This window comes from Mustela putorius, unplaced genomic scaffold (assembly GCF_011764305.1).
Source record: "Mustela putorius furo isolate JIRA1106 unplaced genomic scaffold, ASM1176430v1.1 tig00000129_pilon_pilon_pilon, whole genome shotgun sequence".
Classification (NCBI taxonomy): domain Eukaryota; kingdom Metazoa; phylum Chordata; class Mammalia; order Carnivora; family Mustelidae; genus Mustela; species Mustela putorius.
Genome location: NW_025421290.1, coordinates 51,469,048 through 51,490,724, shown reverse-complemented (window position 1 = coordinate 51,490,724; position 21,677 = coordinate 51,469,048). Strand labels below are relative to the sequence as shown.

At 48.4% G+C, this 21,677-nt stretch overlaps 1 protein-coding gene across 1 annotated transcript in view; it reads left to right on the top strand.

The window, feature by feature from the left end:
* Positions 1-2,974: 2,974 nt before the first annotated feature.
* PPP1R13B (protein phosphatase 1 regulatory subunit 13B) overlaps positions 2,975-21,677 on the top strand; it is a 93,241-nt gene continuing 74,538 nt past the window's right edge. Inside the window, exon 1 of the mRNA XM_045074288.1 lies at positions 2,975-3,247. Coding sequence (XP_044930223.1) covers positions 3,239-3,247 — 9 coding nt within the window. The 5' untranslated portion in view covers positions 2,975-3,238. The remainder of the gene's footprint in view (positions 3,248-21,677) is intronic.

Here is a 21,677-nt window from a genome sequence, read left to right as displayed (position 1 = left end):
GTGATCTCTCTCTGTCGAATAAATAAATAAAATCTAAAAAAAATAAAAAATAAAAAAAATAAAGTCTATTTTTTAAAAACAGTGAAAAGTCTCGCTCAGATTTCTGTCCCTTGTTTGTGCAGTGCCTATTCCTACCCACAGCCTCTACTTCAAGAATCCTTCATGTAGGGGCGCCTGGGGGGCTCAGTGGTTAAGCATCTGACTTCCGCTCAGGTCATATTCCCAGGGTCCTGGGCTTGAGCCCTGCATTGGGCTCCCTGCTGGGCTGGAAGCCTGCTTCTCTCTCTCCCACTCCCCCTGCTTGTGTTCCCTCTCTCACTGTGTCTCTCTCCATCAAATAAATAAATAAATATCTCAAAAAAAAGAAATCATTCATGCAGATATGAATCTATACGGCTTTTCTCCCAGAATGGCCTTTGTGTTTGCTTTAAAGAGCACTGAATCATTTTTACTCTGAAGTATTTCAAACATACCAGGTAGAGCGACAAATACAACCCCCCCCCATATGCCCACCGCCCATATTCAGCACTTACCAGGAATTTGCCTGTGTGGTTCCGCCGTCCCTCCCCGCCTCGCCCTCCCCTTTTTGTTCAGTTGTTGCCAAGCAAATGTCAGCCCTCATACATATGCTGTGTGCGTCTCTGTGTAACCTGCCCATCTTCTTACATTACACTAAAGCCTATACCCACCCCCCCCCATCAGGAGTGGTTCCTGAAGGGCCTCTTGTGAACTTGAGTCTGGGTGACAGAAGAGCTTTATAGGGCAGGCGTGTATACATATGACCTAATTATGTCCGTGTGGGGATGATGTGGGCTGGAGGTCAGAGCAGGGAAGCCAGTCATCGACGCATTTGGTCTGGGTGCGTGGCGGGTGCAGCAGGGTGGAGAGAAGGAGACCCAGCCTTCCGGGGCACTGCGAGGGGAGCCTCTGAGGGATGGGGTCACTAAACAGCCTGCCCAGAGGATAGATGGGGCCTTGGCATGGGGGCAGGGCACGTGCCGCTCTCTGTACCTAGGGGTCCTACAGGCAAGAGTGGGACCCCAATGGCTAGGCTTTCCTTCTCAGAAGACTGGGCTCACTTTGACTACCTCCAGGCAGGGGCCACATTTTCGCAGTGCTCTGGCAAAGCCCGTCCCCTTACCTGGCTTAGTGGGCGAGCACCCACCCCACGATTATGAACATTAGCATGGCAGAGCTCGAAAGCCATTGGATACCACAGAAGCTCATCCCTCTCTGGTTACACAAAGAGAAACGGAGCCTCAGAGGACGGGGTGCCAGTTGCCTAGGACCACACACAGAGTGAGAAGCAGAGCTGGGATTAGAATCCAGGTCCTGACTTCCTCCCACTACCCAGAGCTTTCTCTTCTCTCTCCAAACCCTGGTCCCAGAAGAGATGTGTCACTAGCCATTACTGCCCACGTGTGTAAGTTTAAAACTTCCTGGGCGGTCCCTCTCCCAGGGACATAGGTACAATAAGCCAGCTTGCTAATGATAGCGTAACTACAGGAAACTATTTATGGAGCACTTACCACGTACCACAAACTGTGCTAGGAGCTTTTCATACCTCATGTCTGACCCTCTCCAAATCCCATGAGGCAGCCACCATTATCTCTGTAATGGCCCATTATAGGGATGGGTACACTGAGATTCAGAGAGAAGATGTAGCTTGTCTAGGATCCTGCAGTGAGGGCGTGGCAGAGGCTGTTTGTCTAACTGGAAATTCTACACTCTTCAATACCAACCACTGTGGCCGCTGAGGACCAGGGGTGGCTTCCCATGAAGAGGCCAGCTCTTACTGCCTGACCTCCTCCCTCCTTGTCCCCGCAGCCTCACCCATCGGCCTTGGGGCTCTCAGAAGATGCCGAGGAAGGGACAGGCTACAGATGGATGGCCCCTGGGACCTGCTGCCGTCTCCAAGCAGCCGGGCCCATCGCAAGGGGGTTGATGGCCTTTGGTGTTTGGGCCGTAAGCAGACCTCCGTGTTCAGGGTGCTCGTGAAGTTTCGGCGCTGGCCGTGGAGTGCATCAGGCACAATCTCGTCTCAGCCAGGGTTCAAATGATTGGCACAGCCTGGAGGGCACAGAAAGGGGACCTGCCCTTTCTGTGACCTTTGCTACACGGTGCGTGCCATGCCCTGCGCCGGGCGCTGGACACGGGGCCCTGGTCTCCGTCCCTCAGGCGCTCAGGCCAGAAGGAGGTGTCAGGGGAGACAAGGCTGTAGGAAGAGACCTGGGCCCTACAGATGGGGCCTGGGCTCGAAGCCGGGTCGTTCGAGCAGCACCGACGCTGGCACAGGTGGGCACAGGCGTTCGAGGCCGGGGGTATCGCGGGCGTGAAGGCCGCATATGGAGTGCGGGCGCGAGCCCCGGAAAGCCGGCGGGAGCGGGGCCCCGGGGACCGGAGCGCAGGGCGGGCTCCCGGGTCCACCCCGAGCGCCGCGGGGCCGGGTCACGTGGATGTTGGGGGCGCGCCACGCCCCTCCGATCCGGACCCCGGCTACAGCCGCGCCCGGCGCGGGGAGCCCGGGGTCAGGCCGCGGTCAGACGCGGGCGCGCGCCGTCGCCGCGGGATGCGCCCCGCCCCCGGCGGCCGTCCGGAGCCCAAGGTTCGAGTCCAGGCCCGGCGTGGCTCCCTGCGGAGCCGCGCCCGGGCCCTGCCCTCTTCCCGCCTCCGTTTTCCCTTTCCCGAGGTCTCGGAGAACCCGTGCTCTCGGTCGCGCGCGGCCCGGAGCCCGCAGGCCTCCACGCGGGGCGGGGCAGCAGCGAGGCGTCCGCAGCGCGCCCGCCCTCGGGAGCGCGGACGCGCACGGGCGCGCTCTCACCTGGCCGCCGCGAGAGCGGCTTTGGGCAGGCGGGGCCGGAAAGCCCCGCCCCCGGGCCCGCCCCCCGCCCCCGCCCAGCCAATCGGAGTGGGTCGCTGGCCCCGTGTGGGGCGACGCGCTGGGGGCGGGGCCTGCGGGGGCTGAGGAGAGAGCCGGAGGGCCGGCGGCGCGAGGCGGTCGGGCGGAGGCGGCGGCGGCGGCCGCTCCCGGGACAGCGACGCAGCGCGCCGGCGGCCGCGACAGGGCCGCTCAGGCTCCGCAGCCCGCCGCAGCCGCAGCCGCAGCCGCCGCCTCGCCGCTGAGGGCCCGAGAGCGCGGCGGCGGGCGCGCGGCCTGCGAGAACGGCCGGAGCGGCGGGCGCGGCGCGGCGCCGAGCGTCCTGTCAGGCGGCCGGAGGCGCCGCGGACCCGCGCCGAGATGATGCCGGTGGGTGCGGGCGGCGGCGGCTTCCTCCGCGGGCGGCCGGCCAAGCCTCCTTCCTCCCGCGGCTCCCCGCCCCCGGGGCTCGCGCGAGGCCGGGCGGCCGGGCGGGCGGGCGGGGAAGGAAGTGGCCTGGCGGGCGCGCCCGGCCCCGGCGCCCCCCGGGCGGGCAGGTGGGGGCGGCGCCGGGGCTGTCAGCGCGGGCCGGGCGGGGGACCCGGGGCCCAGGGCCGGGGTCGGCGGCCGGGGCCGCGGCGAGGACCGCGACGGGCCCTCCGCCTCCGGCGCCCCCTCGGCCGCGGCTCGGCCCTTCCCGCGACCCTCCGACGCGGGGGGCTGCCCGGAGGGGAAGCCCGTCCTGGCGGGTGGCCCGACGCGGGGTGTCGTTTGGCGCCCGCGGGGTTTCGGGGTGTCGCGGCGCCCCCGGGCCCCCGCCTGCCGTTCGCTGGGCTCGCGTTCGGAGCGGGCGGCGTGGACTCCCCGTGCGGCGTTCCCACGCCGGCGCCCCACGCATCTCCGCAGCGCTTCCCTGGGTGGGGGTCCTGTGGCATTGGGGAATTTACCGAGCGGAGGGACGCGGGGGGCCATTGGGAGCCCCTCGCGCGCGGCTGGGGCGGCCGCGGTCGCTGTGATCCGGAGGTGGAGCGAGGGGGGTCGGCCGCGGCGCCGCCTTTGTCCTGTCCTCCAGGACGCGCTCTGCCGCGGTGGGCCGGGCCCTGCCTTCACCTGCCGTCCGGGTCGCGGGGCGCGCCGCGTTCCCGGCTTTCCGACCGCGCTGCGGGGAGGCGGACGCCAGGCCTGGCGGGGAGCGGGACCCGGCGTCCGGCGCACGCCCCGCTTTCCTGAGCGCCTTCAGTCGCAGTGAAATCCTCGGACGCGCGTACAGCCGCGGCGACAGACCCCGGCCCGAAGCGACCTCCTCGGCGCGAAGTCACGTCTCGGACGGAAAGCGCCGTCCCCCGCATTTTCTGCCCGGACGCTGCTCCCGCGCGCCGCGCCCTCAAGGCCGTTTAGATTAGACCCCCCCCCCATCTTTCCAGTCGTTTCCTGTCTGGGTAGCGTCGCCCCCCTTCCGGACTCGGTCCAGCACGTCGTGTCACGGAGCCCGGAGCGCTGACCGCCTTGACCCTCAGATCCCTCTTCGCCATCGGGGCCCGTGGGTTTGGACGCGGTCTCGTCGCGGCGGGCGGGCGGGGCGCGGCCGAGGGCGCCGAGCGCCGCTTCTGCGACTTGTTAGCGTGTGACCTTGAGCAAGGCACGGTCTCAAGCCCGGAGTCGCTCTGCAGCAGGAATAAAACGAACCGGCGCCCGAGGGCGTCTGAGCATCCGCGAGGGTCACGGGTCCCAGAGAGTCCACGGATGCCGTGCGGTGTTCCTCATTGCGGATGCGGCTCCGGGTCGTGTTTCTAACGCGAACCTCGCTGGTACACGTGCGCAGCCGAGGCTTGGATCCGGAAAGCCGTGCTGCTGAGATCACGCGCCGGGGGCCGCGCCGGGGGCCGCGCGTGGGCCGCGGCCGTGGGGAAGGGCGGCTGTGGACGCGATGGCTCTCGTCGCCGCGCGGCGTTTGCGTGCGGATGCCCGGGTGGGAAGGGCCTTGCGCCTCCGCACGGTCCACGCAGACGCTTAGCTCTGCTGCGCTCCCTTAGTTTCCAGTCTGGCTTTATCACGTTTCTTTTTTAAGAAGTTTGCTTACAGTTGGGGGGTTTCTTCATGATACTCAAAGTAATCAAATCCTACGTCACAACAGACAAGTGATTAACTATTGAAAGCGCGCTGCTTTTGTTTTAAAATGCCTTCTGGAAACACATGGTATTTCTCTTGGTCTCTTTTGTGGACTTTGGGGCTGTATTTCTTCTTGATCCCTAAAAAGTTCTACTTGGAGGATTGAGTCCTTCCTCCATTAACACAGTTGAGGCTGGTCGTAGATTTAATACAGTTCTAAGGACATGCCATTCTTTCTTGGTCCTGCCTTAAACTGTGTATCCAAGATGTAAGTGAGATTTTTCCTTACTGTATGGTTGGTGTTCCTCATCATGAGGAATCCTCAGAGGAAGGTTAGATCCTATTTTGCAGACTTTGTGTAGAGCAGTACTTCCTAATAGGAATGTAATGGGATCCACACAAATGTGATTTTAAATTTTCTAGGAACTACATAAGAAGATGATATTTTAGTCATGTCTTTTATTGAGTCGTGTCATTATATCAGAAGTGTTGTTTTAACAAGTAACCAACAGGAAGAAATTTACTAATGTGGTGTTTTACTTTTTTATTTTTCTACACTAAATCATTGAAATCCTGTGTGAAACTGATGAAGCTTTACATTTATAGCACACGTCAGTTTACAGGAGCATGTTTCAAGTACTCAGTAGCCACATGCGGTCAGTGGCTACCATCTTGGGCAACATAGGTTTATATTTCTTTTAGTTATTTGCAAATTGGCAGTTAGTGTGTATTGTCTGTGGTAACTTTTAATTGATCAGATGGTTTACTGTAGCAGCCAGTCTCTCGGCTGTTGGGAATAAATGGGAGTATCCTGCCACGTTTTCATCTGACACAATAAAGTCTTTGTAGAGGACTTCAATTTGCCTGTTATGGGAAGTTCTGTGACTATTTACTTTTTTTTTTTTCCTTTTAAGTGGGCTCCATGCCCAGCATGGAGCCCAGTGTGGGGCTTGAACTTGTGACCCTGATATCAAGAGTCAGTCACTTAACAGACTGAGCCACCCAGGTGCCCCTGGGACTATCTACTTTTAAACAAAGTTATATTTTGGAATTTTCCCTTATTAAAATAGTTTTGCGTTCTGATGTCCATAGTCATTCACCTTTTTGTCAGGGGATGACATTTTAACAATGTTTTCCCAAGAAGAAAGTGGGCTGTAGTTTAAAGGTTACTCGTTGGGTCCTCCCTAAGATCCGGACCTGAAAGCGTTTAGGCCGCACCTTAATAACTTTGATAGAAATAAGAATATTAATAAAAATAGCCTGATTCAGACCATGAAAGTATGAAAACTGCCTTGCTCATTGGTCAGCAGTTGGTCACTCTCTTTTCAAAAGAGAGAGCACTTCGCAGCTGGTAAAACTTCCTGTGCAGAGGCGAAACATGTATCCGGGGAATGGCGCTAAGGGTACTTTCTTCTCTTCCAAAGGAATGTGAACGTGAGTAAAGGAAGTTCAGTGGTTCTACAGTGTGTGGTTTTGTTTGTTTGTTTGTTGTTTTTTAGATTTCATTTATTTATTTGTCAGAGAGCGAGAGAGCAGGCACAGGCAGACAGAGAGGCAGGCAGAGGCAGAGGGAGACGCAGGCTCCCTGCCGAGCGAGGAGCCCGACGTGGGACTCGATCCCAGGACGCTGGGATCATGACCTGAGCCGAAGGCAGCCGCTTAACCCACTGAGCCACCCAGGCGCCCTACAGTGTGTTTTGTTCATACGACAGGCACTCTGTTGGTAGTGTTTCTGTCATGTTGGTAGTGACTTCTTACCTGCAGTGGACGCCACGTAGTGTGACCAGCTGATTCCATTCCTTTCTGTCCTGGGAGCTGTTTCAGCTAGGGGTTAAATGAGTTTGTACTTAACATTTAGTTCTCATTAAAATTATTTTGGGTATTCGCTTTCTTCCCAGCTGTGAACAAAGATACCTGAGGTACTAGAATAGGTCTGTCTTTGCTTAACCCATCAGCTGTCCTGTAATCGATACAATTAGAAGTAGGGAGATTCAGGTTCTAGTCCCCACTTGTTAGTAACCTTGTGACCTCTGGACTTAATTTGTTTGGGCTTCAGTTTCTCACCTGTGAAGTGAGTTGGTCTTGGTGATTCCCAGCTGTTTATGGTTGGCCCGGCGGTTGATGAGACGTAGCAGATACTTTCATGAAGGGCAATAATCAGGCTGCATCAGAGGCTGAGGCAACCGGACACTTGTTTTGACAGCCCTGACAGTAAGCTTGTTCGCTGCCCAAGTGCCTTTGTACCATAGAGCAGATAAGGGCTCCGTAGGTGTTTACTGTTATTGTGAATTAATAATTTAGTCACTTGATAGGCTTGAATGTGTAGCCTAATGCAGTAGCCAAAACCCTGAAGACTGGAGAAGATTTTCTTTTTAACTCTAGTTTCTTTCTTTATTTTTTTAAAAGTTTTTATTTTGCCAAGGGAGAGAACCAGCTGGGGGGAGGGGCAGAGAGAGAAGCCTACTCCTGGCTGAGCAGGGAGCCCCATGCCGGACTGGATCCAGCACCCTGGGATCATGACCAGAGCTGAAGGCAGCTCTCAAACCGCTGAGCCACCCAGGTGCCCTTTTTTTTTTTTTTTTTTTTTAAGATTTTATTTTTGCAAGAGAGAGAAAACTAGTTTCTCTAAATCAAAAATTATAGGCATAATATTGTCATTTAAAATAATTCTAGCCTTTAGATTGCCCAGAAATTCATAAAAGGAAAAGCAAAGCCTTGGTCATACAAAGATGTATATTTAAAAGCTTGTATTATTGGGGCGCCTGGGTGGCTCAGTGGGTTAAGCCGCTGCCTTTGGCTCAGGTCATGATCCCAGGGTCCTGGGATCGGGTCCTGGGATCGAGTCCTGCATCGGGCTCTCTGCTTGGCAGGGAGCCTGCTGCGCTCTCTCTCTCTCTGCCTGCCTCTCTGCCTACTTGTGATCTTTCTCTGTCAAATAAATAAGTAAAACCTAAACAAAATAAAAAATAAAAGCTTGTATTATTACAGCTTTATTGAACTTAAAAATGGTCTTTGTGGATGACTCTTCTGAAGGCTGCAGTGCAAAGTGGAGCCGTAAAGTGGCAGCTCTGGCTGCTTCCTGCGGCTCAGTCTGGTGATTCTTGAGTAGCTGTGGTATTTGTCATTAGGTGCTGAGGCCCTGTGTCACAGGTTTTGTGGCGGTATCACTGTTTTTATGGAGAACTGAGGCTCAAGAGGTAGAGAAACTTGCTAAGGTCCTCCAGCTGGTAAGCAGTAGAGCAAGGTTTGAAAACAAACAAGCTGACTCGAAGCCTTTGCTCCTAATCTTCGTGCCAGTCACTTAGGGAAGTTTGTTGTAGTCCAAGCACTTCGCGGGGGGTGCTAGTGAATTGAATTTGGCAAAATTTTTCCTGTTATGCTCAGCTCAAACAGAGCTTACTATTTAAAAGAATCCTGAGGTGAATTTTTAAAAAATTCTGGTATAGTTAACATACGGTGTTATATTAGTTTCGGGTGTACAGTGAGTGAGTCAACAATTCTCACATTACTCAGTGTTCGCATAAGTATACTCTTCTTCCCCCGTTTTACTCACCCCTGCCTCTGGTGACCATCCGCGTGTTCTCTCTAGAGTTAAGAGTCTGTTTCTTGATTTGTCTCTTTTTTTCTTTGTTCTTTTGTTTTGTGTCTTAAATTCTACATATGAGTAAAATCATTTAGTATTTGTCTTTCTTTGACTTATTTCACTTAGCATTATATACTCTAGCTCCATCCATTTGTTGCAAAGGGCAAGATTCCTTTTTTTGTTTTTGTTTTTGGGTTTTTTTGGCTAAGTAATATTCCATTGGGGGTGTGTGTGTGTCTATATATATATAGACACACACACAGCATCTTCTTTATTCACTCATCTATTGATGGTCACTTGGGCTGCTTCCATAATTTGGCTATGGGCAGATAATGCTGCAGTAAACATAAGAGTGCATGCATCTTTTCAAATTTGTGTTTTCGAATTCGTTGGTTAAATATCCAGGAGTAGAATTTTTAATCATATGTTCTATTTTTAATTTTTTTAAAGATTTTATTTATTTATTTGACAGAGAGAGATCACAAGCAGGCAGAGAGGCAGGCAGAGAGAGAGAGAGAGGAGGAAGCAGGCTCCCTGCTGAGCAGAGAGCCCGATGTGGGGCTCGATCCCAGGACCCTGAGATCATGACCTGAGCCGAAGGCAGAGGCTTAACCCACTGAGCCACCCAGGCGCCCCTATTTTTAATTTTTTGAGAAAACTCTGTAGTGTTTTCCAGAGTGGCTACCCAGTTTACATTCTTACCGACAGTGTTTAAGGTTTCTGTTCTTAACACCCTCACCAAGACTTGTTGTTTCTTGTGTTTTTGATTTTAGCCAACTGACCAGTGTGAGGTGATATTTCATTGTGGTTCGGATTGGCATTTTCCTGATGCCAAGTGATGCTGAGCATCTTTCCATGTGTCTCTTGGCTGTCTGTCTTTGGAGAAATGTCTATTCATGTCTTTTGCCCATTTTAAATGAGATTATTTGGGATTTTTTTTTCTTTGGTGTTACCAAGGTAAATCTTATTGATAAAAAGTGATGTTTCAGGGGCGCCTGGGTGGCTCAGTGGGTTAAGCGTCTGCCTTCGGCTCAGGTCATGATCCCAGGGGCCTGGGATCGAGTCCCGCATTGGGCTCTCTGCTCAGCAGGGAGCCTGCTTCTCCTCATCTCTCTCTCTGTCTGTCTCTCTGCCTATTTGTGATCTCTCTCTCTCTCAAATAAATAAATAAAATCTTAAAAAAAAAAAAGTGATAGTTTCCATCGTCTTGAGTTTGGGGACAATTCTTATTTGAATGTAAATGTAAATTTTCCGTTCTTAGCATCCACTTTGAATAGTCTGTGCCGATATATATGCTTAAGAGTTACTTTGGATTTTTAGCATGACAGGAACTTAAATTGTCATCATGGTATTGTGTTGAAGTTATATAACTGGTTGTGGACATGTATTTTTGTGTGTGTTTGCACAGATGGGCAATGCAGCAAAATTCGGTGGTATTTTGGTGCCCTGAAGTGTTGTTGCCATAGTTATTTTACAAACTGTGGTTCTGGAAATGATCTTAGGAATGGTGGTAATCAAATTCTATTGTGACACTTTCTTGGCTTAATTGCTTTGTTTTGTTTTGCTGCAAATGTAGCTGTATGATTGTTCTTACTAACTGGTAAGCAAAATCTACTGTTACTGGATTTTGTAAAATAAAAATCTTTGCATGGTGACATGTAGAACAATAAAAGACTGGGAAAATGAGGTTGTTTTAAAATTAATGACATTCAGGGGCGCCTGGGTGGCTCAGTGGGTTGAGCTGCTGCCTTCGGCTCAGGTCATGATCCCAGGGTCCTGGAATCGAGTCCCGCATCGGGCTCTCTGCTCAGCAGGGAGCCTGCTTCCCTCTCTATCTCTCTGCCTGCCTCTCTGTCTACTTGTGATCTCTGTCTGTCAAATGAACAAATAAAAAATCTTAAAAAAAAAAATTAATGACATTCAAAATCTTAGTGTATAGTTCAGTACAGGATCTTGCTAGTACTGTTGTTAGTATAGCTACAGAAAATGTTAACTGAAGTTTTGGCAGAATCACGATTTATTTATTTATTTATTTATTAAGCATTATTATTATTACTTTTTAAATTTATTTGACAGACAGAGACCACAAGTAGGCAGAGAGGCAGACAGAGAGAGAGAGAGGAGGAAGCAAGCTCCCCACCGAGCAGAGAGCCCAACGTGGGGCTTGATCCCAGGACCCTGGGATCATGACCTGAGCCGAAGGCAGAGGTTTTAACCCACTGAGCCACCCAGGCGCCCCCAGAATCATGATTTAAAATATATGTCATGATTGTAATCATCCTAGCTCAGGCAGATGTAAAGGCCCTGTGGTAGGACCATACCCAGCATACTGGAGAAAGGAAAGGTGGCTGGAGCAGAGTGTGTGAGGGGGAGAGAGAGAGATAAAATCAGAAAGGTGATGGTGGTGGGGGAGTTGAGGATCTTGTAGGACTTTACAGTTTATTCATTTAGGCTTCTTTTTTTAAAAATTCTTGACATTTATTTGAGAAAGAGTGAGTGTGAGCGGGGGAAGGGGTAGAGAATCCCAAGCAGACTCCCTGCTGAGCTAGGGCCCTGACACAGGGCTTGATCTCAAGACCCTGAGATCATGACCTGAAATCAAGAGTCAGACGCTTAACCCACTGAGCCACCCAGGCAGCCCTCATATAGGCTATTTTAAAGACAGGAGTTATGATAAATTTCTACCAAAGGAAATGAAACAGTGATTTATTTTTTATATCATAAATAGTTCTGAGTAGTAGGCATTGCCTAAATGTAGCAGGTAGGAGTGTGGGTCTTGGTGTCAGTTGGCCTAAGTGTGGATTCTGTCATCACCATTTGGCTCTCTGACTTGGGTAAAGTTACCTGGACCTTCGGTTCTTAAACCAAGGATAATAGCAACTTTGTAGGGTTGTCAGGAGGATCAGGTTGATTATTGCAGTGGAAGGGGCCTGTTGTGTAGTAGATGCTCTATGAATGGTAGTTATTCGTGGTAAGTTTTGTTTTTTCTGGGAAGTTTTCACCATCTCTGCATTGGCCAGATATACCAATAGAGGTATGCAACCCAGTGCATCGTCTTCTTTTTTTTTTTTTTTTTTTTTTTTTTTTAAGATTTTATTTATTTATTTGACAGAGAGAAACCACAAGTAGTCGGAGAGGCAGGCAGAGAGACAGAGGGAAGCAGGCTCCCCGCCGAGCAGAGAGCCCGATGTGGGACTCGATCCCAGGACCCTGAGATCATGACCTGAGCCGAAGGCAGTGGCTTAACCCACTGAGCCACCCAGGCGCCCCGCATCGTCTTCTTTTAAGCTATAATTTATATGCCATAAATTCACCTTGTAACCTGTACAGTTCAGGGGGTTTTAGCATCGTCATAAGGTTGTGCAACCATCACCACTGCCTCCTTCAGAACACTTTGCCTGATGTGTCTTTGTGGTACTTGCTGTAGTTGCAGTGTTAAACACTCGTTCCTGTGACTGCTTAATGTCTCTTCTTGTCTTAGACTGTAAGGTTCATGAGGGCAGAAGCTGTCTTCTTTCTATGCCACTTACCACCAGCGCCTGTGCCAGGGACTGATCGCACAGTTGGCGTTCAGTGACAGTTTGCTGAATGAAAGAAGATGTAATGAGGAGAGTAGCATGGGACCCCGTGTGAAGAGGGCTGTGTGTGACACAGTGGGGTTCACATGTGATCCTGTGGGTCATCAAAGACCATCAAACATTTATAAAAAGTGGAATAGGGTGATCAGATTTGTTTGAAAGAGGGATAATTCTGAAGCCACAGAGAGTGGACTGCGGAGTAAGGGAAATTAAAAGGAAGCAGGAAGAGTGGTTAGGAGACCAGTTGGTGCAAACCAGCTTTGACCTGCAGAAGAGAATGATCCAGTCAGTAGGTAAAACAGATCTGATGGACTGTGTGATTGCTTGTGCGCGCGCGTGTGTGTGAGAGTGTGTGCGGTTGAGAGAGGCAGGAAGGAAGCCCAGCGGCTGGTGTTGAGGATAACCGGTTTATTGCTTCTGCAGCCAGGCTTGTCTTTCCTTTAAGATAAAGGCCACTTGAGAAGGGATAGGTTTTCAGGGCTTAAGGGGACCATTGAGTTTTATTTTGGTTGTTTGGAGCTTGAGAGGCCTGCTGTACCGAGAAAGAGGTCACTCTTAGATCTTAGGGTAAAATAAACACGCCCAGTTAAAAAAAAAAAAATCACTTGCCCAATATTAAGTGGTTTTTAATGCTGTGGTTTAGGCATTCTAGGTCGGTGCCTGGCATCTGTGGCATACCACACATATCGTGCCTTGTACTTGTCAGTCAGCCCCACCCTAAGTCCCCACTGGGCCTGCCAGAGCTTCCCGGGCCGGGGCTGGCCTGACCTCTTCCATCTTTGTGCTCTCAGCACCTGGAAGGCTTCCCATGCGCATGCACACTGGGTGTAGCAGTACGAGCTGTCTTTGCACTGATACTTTGGATTCTGCTTTCTACTCTAGGCTATGTTTACATTTCTAATGGCAGTCTTGAAAAATAAAATTAGTAAGTAATAATCAACCTCACAAATGATCAACATATAGACAGAGATTTTTGTGGTGGACCTGGAAATGAGGAATGAGGTTTGGGCAAAATGTGAAGAAAGATGAAGAAAAATTTGACAGTTTTAAGATTAACAAGAAAACAAACCGGACAGTAGGAACAAAGAGTGTTTTGTGATAGGAAATACATGTGAAACAGATAGCCTAGTGGTTATCATCTCAGACTCTCGAGCCCAGGTTTCACATTCTGGCTTTGCCACTTGTTAGTCCATGACTTCCGACAGATTATTTAACCTCTTCATGCTTATTTTCCTCTTTAAAATGAGTCTAATAACAGGATGTTTCAAAAAGCCATTGTGAGGATTGTCAAATGCTTAGAGCATTCTGTTAACAGACAGAATAAGTACTCAGTAAATGTTCTCTTAAGTTTTCTCTAGCAACCAGAAAGTTTCACGGTGGGCAGGATTCAGTCAGAAAAGGACCCTAAGTGCATTTTATCCCATTAAGGTGGAATGCTTATGTTCTTCATGCTGAGAGAACATGGTAGTAATGGCAAAATCTATCAAGTTGCTAGGACAGAGAGAATGATTGGCTTGCTTTTCTTGGAAATTAAAGTTTACCTTCTCTTTCCAGTACCTTCTGTTTTCTATTTTTTTTTTAAGATTTTTATTTATTTACTTGACAGACAGAAATCACAAGTAGTCAGAGAGAGAGATTAGAAGAAGCAGGCTCCCCGCCGAGCAGAGAGCTCAATATGGGGCTTGATCCCAGGACCCTGGGATCATGACCTGAGCCGAAGGCAGAGGCTTTAACCCACTGAGCCACCCAGGCGCCCCACCTTCTGTTTTCTAGACCACAGTTTAGAACCAGGATACGATTCAGTTCACTCGTGTTCTACCAGTGAGCTGGAAGTTACTCCCTTCTTTCTGGTTTGTACTTAGAGGGTACCTTCCAGGCCACCCCATATAAAATGCCCCTCCCTTTACTTTATTTCTCTTTATAGTACTTATGTCCCCCTGGCATTTATTTATGGCATTTGTGGGATGTCTTCATGCAGGCAGGGTTTTGTTTTCTTTTGCCACTGCAGTAGCCCCAGTGCTTGGGATGGGGCCTCCCCCAAGCATTCAGTAAGTACTTGTTTACTGAATGGCCTCAACAGGCATTTAGGGCAGTTCTTATATTGCTGGTTCTGTGCCAGGGCCAGGCATGGGCCTGCTCTCCTTGAGCTCCCAGTGGGGAGCAGTCATGTAAACAAAAGTGTCATTCCAACAAGGTAAAAATCGTTAAGAGCGATGGAGCACAGGGTACAGCAGAGCACAGCAGCAAAAGGAGTCCTCCCAACCTTGGGATGTCGGGGGAATTTCCAGAGAGGAGGTGATGTTTGCATGGAATTTCCAGGATGAGGGAGAGGGGTAGAGATGATGGGGAAAGGCTTTAGGTAGAGAGTTGAACGCGTGCAAGTCATTGAGATCTGAGTCTGCGTGATGTGTTGGGGGAGATGGCCTGGAGAATGAGGCCAGTTGAAATGAGGGAGGCTAGAAAGGTGGGTACAGGTCAGATTCAGAGGGCCATGTGTGACCTGCATAAGAGTTTGAACTTGATCCTAAGAAAGATATGAAACTGTTGTGGGTTTTTAAAAATTGTGGTAAAATATAATAACATAAAATTTACCAATTTAGCCATGTTTAAGCATGCAGTTCTGTGGCATTAAGTGTATTGACAGTGTTGAGCAACCGTCACCACCATCTTGTCTCCAGAACGTACTCCTCTTCTCAAGATGAAACTACTGTTGCAGGACTTTGAGCCGAGTTGTAAAGTCCTTCACTCAAGTTCAAGTTGGTACTACGTGTGTAGAGCCTATGGGAGGACTCAGGTAGTTGAGGCAGAAAAGGGCCTCTGCTCAGTCAAAAGAGTCATGGAAGAATCTAGCACTGAAGCCAGTGTGTGGGAGACCCTCTTCAGGCCCTCCTGTACTCGTGTTGCACAACCCAGATTCACCTGGCTTCTCAGTCTTCAGACGCTGTATCTGAGGTTGCTGGGGGGAGTGCAGCTGCGGGCAGTCTGCTGGGAACCACAGAAAGACCCACTTTAAGCACAACCTATGGTTGTGGTCTGAGGGTGGGCAGCCTGACCTCCGTCAACACCGAAGATGATCACAATTACAGATTACAGATTACACACAGGGTGGTGGTTAAAGTTCCTCCTGATGACTGAGTCATCAAGAAAAGAGTAAATAATACCAGTGATGTAGACAGCGGCTGGGTACATTTTACGTGAGCTCTGTCCAGTAGAAACATAATGGGAGCCACAAGGTGTTTTTTAAATTTCTAATAGCATAGGGCGCCTGGGTGGCTCAGTGGGTTAAGCCTCTGCCTTTGGTTCAGGTCATGATCTTAGGGTCCTGGGATCGAGTCCCGCATCGGGTTCTCTGCTCAGCGGGGAGCCTGCTTCCTCCTCTCTCTCTCTCTGCCTGCCTCTCTGCCTACTTGTGATCTCTCTCTGTCAAATGAATAAATAAAATCTTTAAAAAAAAAAAAAGCTCTTTAAATTTCTAATAGCATGTTCAAAAAGTGTAAAGAAACAAATATAACTCGCTACATCCAAAATTATGTAAGCGTGTAGTTAATATTAAAACCTTATTAGTGAGATACTTGACATTCCTTTTTCATACAGAGCCTCTCAAATTCAGAACATATTTTATACATCCAGCACATTTCATCTCAGACTAGTCACCTTTTAAAGTTCTCAGTAGCTCTGTGTTTGGCTGGCTGGTGTGGCCATTCCATGGACAGGCTTGGTTTCAGATTTGGCCTCAAAGGAACTGGACTCTCAGTTACTCAGAGAGTGCCATCATTCAAAACATACCTCAAGGATTATAGGTGGCTGGTGTTTCATTGTAATTTTTATTTACTAGTTTTTGGTTTTGTATTTGAAGAACTATTGAGAGGCAATATAGTGCAGGAGTTAGAGAGCATGGATTTGGGGGCAGACCGTCTGGCTCTACATTTCCTACCTGTGTGATGTTGCATGAGTTCCTTAATGTGTCTGTGTCTCAGTGTCCTCATCTGTAAAGTTGGGGTTGTTGCAGTACCCACCTCATCGGGCTTTGTGAGCACTACGTGAGCTGTTCTGTACAAAGATCGTCCGACAGTGCCTGGCATATGTGAAGCCGTATGGGTGTGTGCTGTTGTCCCCAAAATGTTCGATGATTTCGATGCAGTACATTTTAAAGACGTTCTTGGCTTTGGAGGCTGCTTAACTTCAGATAGACATTTAACATCTTTCACAGTGAAGAAAAAAATGTGATTGCAGTTTGGTGAGGATACTTTCTAATGATGTCTTTGAGTAACTTTCCTGTTGGCTGCAACATCGAGGATGCTTAACAACCACAGAGATGGTGTCATCAATGATTAAAGAATCTTAGGATTGCAGTTACAATTAGGAAAACGTGAAGGGATGAGTTTAGTACTGTTATAATTAAATTCTCTTGAAGATCCTTCATGAACCGTACTATGGCTGGGGAGACTACCTAGTTCTAATTTTTCTCCCCTTGGTCTTTTGCAACACTGGATTATTTTGAGAGTTTTACCTTATTGCTATTATTTGTAAGTAGAGTGGAAGGGTAACAAAAGTAAAACCAAAATATGAGAAGATAGTTATGTAGAAAGTCGAAGGCGTTTAAGAGGAGGTCCTTTATCACCTTCTAGAGTAAAGCACAACTGGAAATGTAACCAAATTATGGTTTGGGTATGTAAATGTCAAGTTCCTGGCATAGAAGAAAACAGTGCCCGATGAGGGGTTCCCTAATCACCGCTGTTTTCATCTTCCTTCCCAGTCAGTGGGACAGTTAAGCAGATTCTCTTCATTTAGAACACAGTCAGTCTACCCATATCCTGGCTCCCGTATCCATTAGCCACTCCTCTCCACGGCAGACTCCTTTGTCTCAGCCTCCATGTTGCTTCCTTTGGGAAGTATGTCCTGGCGCTGGCATCTGGATCAGGCGGTCCTTCTGTGGGATGTCATGGCGCTCCGCAGTTTCCCACTGCAGTTTCCTGCTGTCTGTGTCTTTCAGCTCCAAGTTCAGTGACAGTGGAGACGTTGACTATGTGTGCCCTGAGCTTGGCCCAGGGCCAGGTTGGGCTATGTAAAATGCACTAAATGAATAAGTGATTCTGTAAACGTGTCCAATTTGTGTTCTTTACAAAGTAGCACTTTGCTTCACAAGATGGGATTTGGCTTCTTGTGCCTCTTCTGCTGCAGTGTTTTATGGTAAAACAAGCCAACCTGAGAGCCTAATTCTAATGTCTTTATGTGGTTGTTGGCCTCACGAATTAAATCCTCAGATATCATTGTTAATAGAAAATACCATATGGTCCAGCCGGTGTCTCATATTCCTTTTGGGGAGTTGCTAGTAATTAGATTCTAAAGCTTATATGGGGTAACTGGGAGGAGAAAATGGGATATTTTAATTTTTTTAAAGATTTTATTTATTTGACAGATCACGAGACGGCAGAGAGGCAGGCAGAGGGGGAGGGAGAAGCAGGCTCCCTGTGGACATGGGGCTCAATCCGAGGACCCTGAGATCATGACCTGAGCCAAAGGCAGAGGCTCAACCCACTGAGCCACCCAGGTGCCCCCCAAATGGAGTATTTTTATAGTAGCAGTAATAGTAGATGCTCATGCTTTTGGTAGTAAAGTCAAAGTAGCTATGTTCTATGACTAAATTTAATGGAAAAATGAACTTTTGTTTTTACTTTGCCTGCTTTTTTATTATGCAAAAACTGTTATTAAAGTCTTCTAATCTGAAGTTCTATGGCTAATGATACATAGAAGAACCTGTTTCTAGCAGTTTATGAGATATTGGCTAATAGAGGAGAAATCTGGTGCTGGAGTTTACCAAGATCAAAATTCTGCACTGCTGTGGAGTCAGACAGGACAAGACTATAAACTCAGGATTCTCAGTTTTTCCAGACTCAAACTGACAGGTAGATCTTTGCAAAATTTCACTGCTTTCATATCTTTTCCCCTCCCCCAGTAATACCTAGCATAATCTACACTGAAGTGCTTTAGACTTCTGTTTCGAAAATTTCAGTTTCTTGTGGGTTGAAGCCTTACTTGTTTATTGTCTCTGTTACTATAAAGTAGGAAGGGGTCAGACAAGTAACTTCCCTAGTGCTGACTCCTCACGATGTGAGCTTAGAGCTGAGTTAGAGGGCGTATGAAAGGGAAGCTCCTAGAGGAGCAGGTGGGCTCTGAGCCTGAGTTGCACATGAGTTCTGAGAATGAGAGAGGCCAGGGGACCACGGTGAGAGTGGGGGGCAGTTCTCTGCTGGTGTTGGGCCTGTACTTTCAACAGGTTCGGTTGTGTCCCATTGTATGCCAGGGCTCTGTGAAGGATCTGAGTGATACAGTAGGGAAGCTAACATTGTACAAAACAAGTGACACTCAGCAGATAATTATACACCAAATAGTAACCTTTATTATTTGCTGACACAGTGCTAGGCACTACACACTTAGAAAAATTGATTTGCTGTCTACAGGGGGTTCAGAGTCCAGCTAATGGAAACTCGCATAACAGGCCGTGGAGCAGGACTGTGAGTACGCAGACTGTCCCATCAGGCCTGGTTTTGACCCTGAGCCTACAACTCACTGGTTGTACGACCTTAGGCAGGTTATATAACCTGTGGGAGTTTATCTACTCATTTGTAAAAGGAAAGGAACAATGCCTGTCTCTAAATAAATTATGCTATAGCCATGTAGAGAAAATAATATATAACCTTAAAAAAGAGTGAAGTAGAACTGTGTATATTCTTATGGGAAAATGCCCAGAATATAGTGCTGGCTGAAAACCCAACATTCTGCTTACTGTGGTCTTACTGTAAGAACGGAAGAAAAGAGTTTCCTGGTGTAGAAAACATCTGAAGGGATAAATACCAGTTGTTTCAAGTGCAGGTGATTAGGACTATTTTTTATTTCCTCTATTGTTAGACTCACAAAAAATTATATGTTAATTTGCCACCCCCAAAATAATAAAAATAATTTAAAAAAGAACAAAACCTCTTGCCAGGATTCTGGCAGGCTTGAATGATATGCATGGAGAATGCATGAGCTCTGACACATACTGTGGGGAAGTAGGTGCCATTACTGTTATCGGTAGACGGGGCAGCTAACGAGGAATCCTTGAAGGTTAAATTTGCGTTCTACGGTTTGAATTGCCAAGGTCAGTTGATTCCTCAGGGTAGGATCTTGGTTATCCTGTGGAGCCCACATCTGGGGACCAGAGTCGTTGTGAACCATGACCTCTTGCTGTCCTTGGGTGAAAGAGCCAAGACCTGCAGCTGGACGAGTGTACTAAGTGCCTGTGAGTCCCTCTCTGTCCGTCCCTTCCCTAAGGCTCCCTTGAGAATAAGACCGTAGTCCTCCTCCTCCATTTCTCGAAGGCAGGGAGAGGTGGCCTGCCAAGTTGTGATGCCTGTTCCAGAAGAAACCTGGGATTTTCATGCATGGGCAGTGTGCTGTGGGAGGCTTTTGGAGTCATCCCTGGGTTTGGAATCAGACGTGGAGCAAGCTATCAAGCCTTTCTTGGACCCTGTTTCATTTGTAAAATGGGGTTAATGCACCCGCCTCTTTCATTTGCATGTCATAAATGGTTCTTTTTTTTTTTTTTTTTAAAGATTTTATTTATTTATTTGACAGAGATCACAAGTAGATGGAGAGGCAGGCAGAGAGACAGAGAGAGAGAAGCAGGCTCCCTGCCGAGCAGAAAGCCCGATGCGGGACTTGACCCTGGGACCCTGAGATCATGACCTGAGCCGAAGGCAGCGGCTTAACCCACTGAGCCACCCAGGGGCCCTCATAAATGGTTCTTTTCCTTGACCCTCTTGGTGAAGGATAGGACAATCCTTTTTTTTGGAGGTAGAATTGGTAGGTCATCTTACAAGGTTTACTTTTCATCTTGCCAGTAAAATAGATAGTTGGAATGAATCTTACTGGGAAAAATAATCTATTCTGTGGGGTTTTATTTTCTCTTTAGATCTGATTTTTTTACAATTTTTTTTTTAAGATTTTATTTATTTGACAGAGAGAGATACAGAGAGAGAGAGAACACAGACGGGGGGTGGGGGGGTGGGAGAGGGAGAAGCAGGCCTCCCGCCGAGCAGGGAGCTCCATGTGGGCCTCTATCCCAGGATCCTGGGATCATGACCTGAGCCACCCAGGCGCCCTCTTTAGACCTGATTTTTAAAAGATTTGTTGCTTTGTGGTACTTGTCTCTTGGGATTTTGTTGTGTATTAAACAATGTACTTTTTCTTAGGAATGACTTACGTTGCGTGCCTATACATCCAGATATGCAAGGGAAGGTCTTGGTTTTTGTCTGTTGTCCTGGTTGTCTGTCTTATTAGCTCCTTTTTTCACTCAGAGTGGCCATGTTTGGTTCTTACTTATATGGTTACCTCAGTTACATCCCAGTTGAGTCCTTGGACTTATTTATTTATTTATAAAGTTTTTTTTTTTTTTTAAGATTTTATTTATTTGACAGAGATCATAAAGAGGCAGAGAGGCAGGCAGAGAGAGGGGGAAGCAGGCTCCCTGCTGAGCAGAGAGTCCGATGTGGGGCTCGATCCCAAGACCCTGAGATCATGACCTGAGCTGAAGGCAGAGGCTTAACCCACTGAGCCACCCAGGCACCCCTGTTTATAAAGATTTTTATTTATTTATTTGACAGAGACACAGCAAGAGAGGGAGCACAAGCAGGGAAAGTGGGAGAGGGAGAGGGCCGAGCAGGGAGCTGATGCCCGATGTGGGGCTTGCATGACCTGAGCCCAAGGCAGATGCTTAACAACTGAGCCACCCAGGTGGCCCAGATTATTTTTAACAAAATCATGTCACTTAGCTTACATTTTCCAGGATCTCATTGATATTTAGGGAGCCCTCTTGTAATATTTTCAAGGTGTATTATAGGTCTGTTTTGTGATCAGCTACCATTTATAGTTTGCATTTGATTATGTATTCCTATGTGTTGATTTTATTTCATGGTTTTCTTTTGTGACTTAATTTTAGTTGATTTCTACAATTTTATAAGTTCTAGGCGTTTTCCTAACCTTTTTAGTGCCCAGAATTGGTATCAGGTATTTAAATAAGAGAGGGAGGAAATTAGATTTGAGAGAATGTTGTATGACTTCTTCCTGGACATTTTTCAGACCTTGTCATTTAACATCATGTAAACGCTGTAATGATGACGACAACAACAAACAGTGGAGTGAGATCAAGCGCAGAGAGGGAGGCAGCCTGCTGAGCTGAGAGTCAGGAGAGCTGGTTTCCGTCTTGGTTTTGTTACTCGTAAGATTTATTAACCTAACAAATTAGTTCCTTCCCTGGGCTTCTGCTTCCTCATCCGTAAAATGGGAAAGAGTGGTGGTTAGATGATGTTCCTTCTGGCTCTAAGATTTTTTTTTTTTTTTAAGATTTTATTTATTTATTTGACACACAGAGAGAGAGAGAGCAGGAACGCAAGCAGGGGGTAGTGAGAGAGGAAGAAGCAGGCTTCCCACCAAGCAGGGAGCCCGATGTGGGGCTCGATCCCAGGATCCTGGGATCACGACCCAAGCCAAAGACAGACGCTCAACGACT